General features: G+C 38.8%; 1 protein-coding gene across 1 annotated transcript; it reads left to right on the forward strand.

Moving 5' to 3' along the window:
• Positions 1–1,177: 1,177 nt before the first annotated feature.
• On the forward strand, positions 1,178–4,161 carry LOC116851600. Its single transcript, XM_032831177.1, has 2 exons — positions 1,178–1,927; positions 2,066–4,161. Exons 1-2 carry the CDS (start codon positions 1,669–1,671, stop codon positions 2,305–2,307), a joined length of 501 nt encoding a protein of 166 aa, XP_032687068.1. The 5' UTR covers positions 1,178–1,668; the 3' UTR covers positions 2,308–4,161.
• Positions 4,162–8,832: the final 4,671 nt, after the last annotated feature.

Genomic DNA, 8,832 nt, shown 5'->3' on the forward strand with positions numbered 1-8,832 from the left:
ATAATCGCGAATAGTACCAGCGCTTTCGAAACACTTCTCGAGGAATTGTTTCGATTGCGCCACAACAAGGAAGCGGATGTGCAAGTGCGACGATAAGCACCACCTTGCACATTCCGCATTTAGGACCTCAATTCAAAACGCATTACACCATTACCAAATATGGTAATGTGCTTGTTGCCAGGCACCCCCTCCGACAAGCCTAAAACAATATTATAAAAGAGCGGAGAAGACCGTCCGGATAAGACTTAACTTCTCGGTTTCTCGCCGCGACATACGCGTCATACGTGACTTACGCGCGGTTCGCACATTAATCATAAGTACGGGAGTAGTAACTAAAACACATACAAGTGTATTTATCAAATAAACCTTTTTATATATAATACTACAAGAAGTAGTATAAATCTTTACTACATTTTTATCCACCGCCACACACCCTGCCGCGCCCGCATCACCGATCTCGAACTTTTTCTTCGTGTCCCGGCAACACGGGCACGACACAGGGAACAATAGAAAAGATGCATACCACAAGAAAAAAGACCACATATCCTGCAGGCATACCATGACGACGGCAGGATACCTCGGGATAGCAAAGACTATAAGTTGAATAGCATGACTATATTACTGGCCGGTTGTGTTCAAGTCGACATAAGTCGATATGTTCGGAAATGCAAAAACTGTCTAGGGCATAAAACATTGCAGGCGCAACCATTGGGACAAATGCACGCAACGAATGTGCAACAACCGTGGGATTAGGTATCGATAGATTTGATTGGACCACTGCCTAGATCCAATAAAGGGTATACATGGGTGCTTACAATGAAAGACAGATATACAAAGTGGCTCAAAGTTAAACCACTGAGAAAGGCAACTGCAACAGCTGTTTCCCAGACAATAACAGAAGAAATTGTTTATAGATACGGTTGTCCTAATACTCTTGTCTCCGATAACGGAACACAATTCAAATCAGGAGATATGAGGAAATTAACGCAAGCGCTAGAAATAAAACAGCACCTTACACCAATATGGACACCACAGTGCAATCCGGTAGAACGATCAAACCGCACATTGAAGACTATGATTGCACAATACATGGGAAACAATCACCGAAATTGAGACGTACATTTGAGCCAAATCAAGTTTGCGTTTAACACTGCAAAGAATGATAGTACAGATTTTTCACCTGCTTACCTGAATACAGGAAAAGAGCTATCAGGACAACACGTACTTGAGAGAAAGAGCAAGAAAGCTCACAAACTCCAAGCGAGCTACAGCAAAAATTAAAGGCAGCCAAAGAGCTCGTTCGCATCAATATGGCTAGATCATTTCAGAAACAGGAAGAACACTACAATCTCAGGAGAAAAGAGTGGAAACCAAAGATAGGAGACATCGTGTGGAAAAAGAACCATATGCTCTCCAACAAAGAAAAAGCCATAAATGTGAAACTGGCACCTAAATACATAGGGCCAATGGTCGTGAAACAAATCATTTCGCCGGTTATCGTCGATTTACAAGACGAACACAAGAAGTGGTTTAGACAAGTTCACGTCCACGACATAAAAACTGGCAACACCGAGACAAGGAACAACAGACACGACGATACAATTACAGAGGAATAAATAGACCAAACAGGTATAAAAGGAGCACAAGTAACGAATCACAGTTAACATCATGGAAGATCTGAATATCGACCACACAATCGAGACACTGCTAACGACGTGGAGTGAGGAGGAGGCCCAGGCTCTGTGGGATAGCCTGCTGCCTCCACTGCCTCCAGCGGAGCAAAGACACGGATCTTCGCTCGGGAAACCGCTGTTGCCACCAGGAAAACGGTCACCGGTAGACGTATCGGAACGGAAATCCGCAACTGCATGCACACGACAGCCTCCATCCGCAAGGGTTGCGGAGAAGAAACTAAAAATTCTCATAGGTGAGAAAGTTAAGCCCATACCACCAAAACATCATCGACGGTTCCGGCCAGTCACCTGGGGCAGAATACCCGGAGACGACTCGTCGCCCTCTGGGAATAGCCAGCCGAAAAACGTGCCAATAATAAAAATCATTGCAGACACAATGCTGAAACCGGAGCAACGGGCTCGGCTGGAACGGCGACAGGCATCAACAACCAGCCAACAGCTTACAGGCAGCGATCAGCCACCGATCAGCATCTCCATCGGCAAGGACAGAAAGGTAGAAGTGCCCTACCACGCAGTCCACGTGGCACGGAGATACCGCCGCTACGTGGACGGTGAGCTCTGGCGGTTCCGGTTCCACCCAACGGGAGAACTCAAGTTCGCCCGAAAGGTTTAACTGGATCTACCAGGGCATGCCGGAGACGACTCGGCGCCCTCCGGGCGATCTCCAGCAACGATGGTCAACCAACGACCATCACCAGCGCCAGTCTTGACGGCGCTAGAACTAAGACGCTCCAAAAAGGAAAAGAGGGAGACAAAGTCGTCTCCAAGAAAGGAGGAAGGGATAACAAGCTCGGATAAAAGAAGCGGAGCTGGAATAAAAGGATCACTCTAGCTCTCGCATACGAGATCAGATCGCAGCCAGAGAACAGATACCAGACATGGAATTCAACAAGGAATTGTTAGACTGGCTGGAAAACTGGGAACCAGCAAACGGACAAACATTCGACTTACCGCGGTACGCGACATGTTAAAATACCATAAATATGTAAACGGAGAAATCTGGCGCGTAGATTTTTAGCCATCTGACGCAATTAAAAAGTGCCCGGGACACGCACTTAGAAACCGGTGAGAGGGGGGGGCTGATGTAACGATCCGTCCAATCACACAGTAACAAACATAGGCAAACTTAAAGCTAACGGTTCGCTAAAAATGTAATACATAAACAACAAATGTAAACACCGCCGACCGACCGCGAAAATCAATAACACCGAAGCATACCGAAGTCTTCTGAGGCATTCCGCTGAACAGAGCCAAGGCTCCAACAGAAGAAGATCCTCTCGAATACCGCTGCCAAAAGCACTGCCTCCTAGATTCTCCTCGATACCACTCCGTTGACTCGTTGGATTCGTAGAGTCGATATCCTCGTAGACTTATTAGATACGTAAAGTCTACATCCTTGTCACCGACTCGTTGGATATGTAGAGTCAACTTCCTCGTTACCGTTCCGCCGACTCGTTGGATTCATAGAGTCGACATTCTCGTAGACTTATTGGATATGTAAAGTCTATCTCCTAGTTACCGCTTCGTTGACGCGTTAAATACGTAGAGGCGACCTCCTCGACACCGCGCCGTCGACCCGTAGGACCGACCTACGCGTCACCTCCGATATCACCGCTCGACCGCCCGACGAACTCCGACTCGTCGGGAGTCACAGCCGCATAACGCATTCAGAGCATTATTGCTCTCGCCGAATAACGGATCTCGCCGCGACAGGAATTAAAGATCGAGTGTAAACATCTCGTCGCGAGCGTGAGACAATCGACGCATCACAACACCGACCGCATCCCGCGGCCGCCAACGGCTCCGGCATTACCGAATCGTCAGCGGCAAACATCAACAGACTCGCACGGCGAGCACAAAAACTCGACCATTAAACCAACGGCGTCGAGACCGCTTGTAAATACTCATTGTACATAGCCATTTCAGTTAGAATAGATATTATATTATTACCTATACCACTGTTTTCACAATTTATTACATCTGCCACGAATCCGGACCGCACCGACTCGCAGCATATCCCGCATCGAACGCAAATAGAGTTACAAAAAGGCGATAAGTAAAACAAATAATGTGCAACAGTATAATGAAAGATACTTTAATAAGAGACATAAAAAACCAGTTAACTATAAGGAAGGAGATTTTATTATGTTACGTAATTTCGATAGCACAGCCGGAGCTTCAAAGAAATTGATTTCACAATATAAAGGACCCTACATTGTCAAAAAAATATTGCGCAACGATCGTTATCTAGTATCGGATATAGAAGGGTTTCAGAATACTCAAAAAAGGTATCAAGGAGTCTGGGATCAAGGAATATGCGATTGTGGATAAAACCAAACTCCAGAAATACGGGTAATATTGTATTCCATAGTAATGACAACTTATCTTAAGCTAGAAATTAGGAATAAATATTAAGTGCGACGAAACTCATGTAAGATTTAGATATAAGATTTTAGAATTAAGAATTTTGGTTCAGAGTTGAAGTAAGGTACTGTAACAAATTGTATAACGAGATCGAGAACGATCTAAGGTCAGAATTTGTCCGAAGTTGTAATAGACTCGAAAAAGATTCAAATGTAGCGCTATCCAGCGGGGACGAGTGTATATCCATGCGCCATGAGAGTGTTTTGTTTTATGAACGCGAAGAAGGGGCAGTCTTTATCCAGAGACTGGAGTGTACGTAGCGAGCCTGCCTAACGCTCGTACCAAATAGACGCCTTTGTTAATATTTTAATATTCAGTGTATCTTTTCCCGCCCACTGACTCACATATCTCCTACATCACGTAATAATGACGTGGAAATTACCGGAATAAGTCACAGCCCACCGATGTCATAATAAAAAGTGACGTCATAAAAAGATGTAAAAATGACATGTCGAAATATACTTATTTGATTCTATTTTCTAACAGAAACTATTTGTATAAATGTCACAACGTTTGCTGATTTTACTAGAAAATTTTAGATTACTTGATTTCAATGTTACATCACTTTAAAAATTCTCACTGGCATTGGGACTCGAACTTGAACCATCAGACATCTCTGAATTATGAGTCTGTTGCTTTAGACACTACACTACTTCTTCGGTCGATATAAACGTCTTATATTTTGTCTATATGTATTGTACTTAACATAATGTAATATAATTTTTTGATAATATGATTTAATAAAATGATTTAATTTTAATAAAAAAAAAATTATATTTTTTGTACCTTTATTGTTAAATTAAACTCCAGCTCTTTTTAATGAGGTAAGGTCTATAAAATCCCGCACATTCCATTTGGTTCTCTTTAAATTTTTATAGTAAAGATTTTTTTATTGTTAAGTATTATTAAATAGACAAAGTCATAAAAGACTATTAACTTTGAGTAATTATAAAAGAGTATAATTTAATAAAAGAAAAATCCACCTTACCATATAAAATTTAATTAAATTTATTAAATTTATGTATATATATAAAAATATACAAATTAACCCAGAACCAACTAACATTTGTGAGAATTCCCTATGAACTTCTATTCATCTTTGAGTCAACATTTTCTCAATAATACATCTTTGAACATCCTACCAACTGGATAATTGCCACGATGCAATGCTTGTGAGTAAGAAAAAACGTAAGTCGAATTCACATCGAATTCATATAGAGTTCACGTGGAATCCACGAAATCACGTGGATTCCACGTGGGTGTAACGTGCATGTTTTTGTGGGGTGGTAGGACAAGTTCTATAAGGCTTATTTCTAGGAGTTAAATGCTTGAGATGCAAATATATAAAAAATAAATAACAACGTGTATAAATAATCTGTTGATTACATAAACCACATTTGATATAAATGAATATTAGGTAAATATCTGTTACATTCTTTACTTATCGAACACCTGACTAAAAATGACCTCTCAAAAACGTATTATAGACGTTTTTAAATGACGTTATTATCATGTCAAAATAATCACGTCTTTAAACGTCAGTTATTGGTTACATAACGTCTAGGACTAGTAATCACCATTTATCGACGTGAAAATGACGTGACGTTGCTGCCTGGGATGATGACCCGTAAATACCCAGATAGAAATGCGTGATGATCATGTTTCATCACAATGTGACTTCATACTATGACTCCAATTTGATACTTTTTTAAAGATCATTACGTGATCTCATGACATGAGCATCAGATGCACACAAATGACGTACAAATTATGTTGCAAATTCTTGACATGATGTTGATTATTATTATTAAATAAGATATTTTTGTGACATCATAACATGTCTATATTCTGAGGCGCATATGAGCCCGCATCGGTGTCTATTCTTGTCCTCATGCTTGAAGATACATGAATACAATATGAGCTCAGAATGAACACATTTTTCTATCTAGGTATCTACGATTTTTTTTTTGTTTTTTTCATAAGTTACGACTTTATGATTTTACGGTTTAGGATCAGTTGTCCCAACTTTTTGGTAAATTAACTGATAGTTAAACCATATATCTGTCTTTGTCTAAATTAAAGGAAAAAAAACAAACATATGGTTTAATTATCAGTTAACTTACCAGAAGTTAGAACAACCGACCCTTACTCGTATATTTGCTTAGGATTGCAGCATTAATGTTTGGGATCAAAAGATCCCATACAGCACAGAAGTTTCAAAAAGCTTTCAGAAAAGTTTCAGAAACATTGAACCTTTCTGAGATCTTCCTGAAATTTTTTTGAAATCTTTTTCAAACTTTTGTACTATATGGGATATTACTGTTTGTAACATCTTTTTATGCAAAGCAAAAATACATAATGACAGCTGCTCATTCATTGTTGAAAACTGTAATATGGTAGTACATCTGTATGTGCTACATTACGCAAAATTATTTCCATATGTCTCATAGAGCGCATTAAAAATTGACGTAACCAATGAATTACCTTTTTGCGCTTTTGGGACATATGAAAATTGAGTCCACATAATAGGAAACGCGTAACGCCTCTGATTGGTTACGCAATACGCGTTACGCGTTACGCGAAAACTCTGCCATGGGACCGCACCTTTAGCGAGAAATAGAAAAACATCACCTGTATTATTATCTCGTGTGGTTTTAATAAGTTGCATATCGGTTGTGTAAAATCGCTTGAGACATACTCGCCTCGCAACGATTGTTTTTAAAATATTCATTAATAGAAAATTTCTATTTTTTTAGCAAGAATCTAGGATGATTGAGAGAATTTTCGTTAGTAGTCTAAAGGAATTAATACTTGTAAATTGAAGAGATACACGAATAATTATTTACTTATTGGAGCTACCTCGTCGATGAGCTTGATACGTGTTGTCAAGGCTAATATCCTGAATAGCCTTTAAACAGTTTTAGTCGACGAACACTGTTTATTAAAAAGTTATAAATAAAATAAGCTCGAGAAATGTAAGAATTAACTCACTTCCCAATAAACACCAAATAACATAACGTAATAGGTTATTCTTTTTCGAAGCACGAAAACTGTACTAAACTGAACTAAGACAGACCGGGGTAGACAAGTACAACACTAGGGGTGTTTACGTTAAATCGAGTAGAGTTAATTCTATTAGGGCCGAAAAATGTCATAGGCACAATCATCTAATAACTACAATCAATTCAATAACTATAATCAATAAAAAAACATGCGAAGCAAGCAGCACGAGATTATTCGCCTCCGACGTAGTATATTTCCAATAACTATCAAACAACACGGTTGAACCTCAAGAAACAGGAGTTATATACGTTAACGCATAATTACACATTTGCATAGAAATATGGTTGTGCATACTTTACAATAATGATTGGTCTCACGCGCGCTTTGACGTTCTTACTATCCCCATTTATGCAATTCATTGTGACGTTAAACTAGTTAAACTAGTTTAACTAAGGTTTTACTGATTATACAAGTCTGTTATAGACGGACGAAGTTCAATCGTAATTATACGTTTTCTGCGTTCGAAGATAAATACCTGTATTATAGAGAACAACATGACATAAAGTACAGTAAGCATGCTGTAATATAGAGAACTTCAAGCTTCTTCTATCATTGCACAGGTCTGCAAAAAATAGTTTATAAAATAAAACCATTTTATCGTAAATAAAATAAAACAATTTTATCAATAGATTCAATAAAATTTAATAATTACGACTACGTCCGATTTTCACTGCTAGTACTGCATGCAGTTAATTGGAACTTTATTGAATTTATCGATAAAATTATTTTATTTTATTTACGAGTTTATACTAAACGAAAAAATGCATTATCGATTTAATGTAATTAATTTGTTGCACACATAATATACGTTCATTCCTATTGGTGCAGTCTATACGGAAATCTTTATAATATTTTACTTACGAAAATCTTTTCTTTCTCGCCAATTAATTTCAGCTTCACATTACACGTTTGCAATGCGGATCGCGGGCGTCGCAAGCGCACATTGATATAAAACTATAAGAAAATGTACGTGAAATTGGAAATACAGCTTGATATATATATTTAATGTTCGATTATGAATCAATTTCTCTAAATTCGTGTATCGATGATAATCGTTATAGATACATGCTACTTATTGCAGCCTATATGTTACAAACGCAATTTGATGGACAATTTCATCGTTTCTGTTATAATCAATAGTGTATTGATAGTAATAATAGAAGAAACTTAAAGTTCTCTGTATTACGCTGTCTCATATTGTTCTCTATATTACAGGTATTTATTTTCGAACGCGGAATCCGTATAATTACGATTGAACTTCGCTCGTCTAGGCGGACTCGTTTAATCAATAAAAACTTAAAAGTTTAAATTGCGTCGCAATGAATTGCATAAATGGAAATCAAGCGACACGGTAGTGTCGCGAAGCCAAGTGCAAGCGCGAAGCAACGCGGCCTACCGTGTATAATTACGCACCGGCTTTAGTTGAATGTAGGTTAAATTCTTATTTCGGCTATAACGATTGAATTGACGAAGTTCTGGAGGGACTTAATCGATTCCTTGGGTTTATATTACATAATAAAACTGTCTTTACTTTTGCTCTACGTGCTCCAGAAGTTGAGATATCTTTGCTCAAAGTCTGAAATCGTAAATTTACGCGTAAGAAACGTCTCCTCACCACAGAAATGTCCGTTGACATGTGTTCTCCGTTAGA

Source organism: Odontomachus brunneus, unplaced genomic scaffold (assembly GCF_010583005.1).
Source record: "Odontomachus brunneus isolate Ranch 3 - 2012 unplaced genomic scaffold, Obru_v1 Obru_scaffold_180, whole genome shotgun sequence".
In the NCBI taxonomy this organism is placed as follows: Eukaryota; Metazoa; Arthropoda; class Insecta; order Hymenoptera; family Formicidae; genus Odontomachus; species Odontomachus brunneus.

Excerpts from the sequence above, each read along its gene's own strand:
- LOC116851600 (XM_032831177.1), top strand. The coding sequence starts at position 1,669 with ATGGAAGATCTGAATATCGACCACACAATCGAGACACTGCTAACGACG. Across the intron at positions 1,928-2,065 it reads GAAACTAAAAATTCTCATAG|ACACAATGCTGAAACCGGAG; the intron begins GTGAGAAAGTTA and ends AAATCATTGCAG.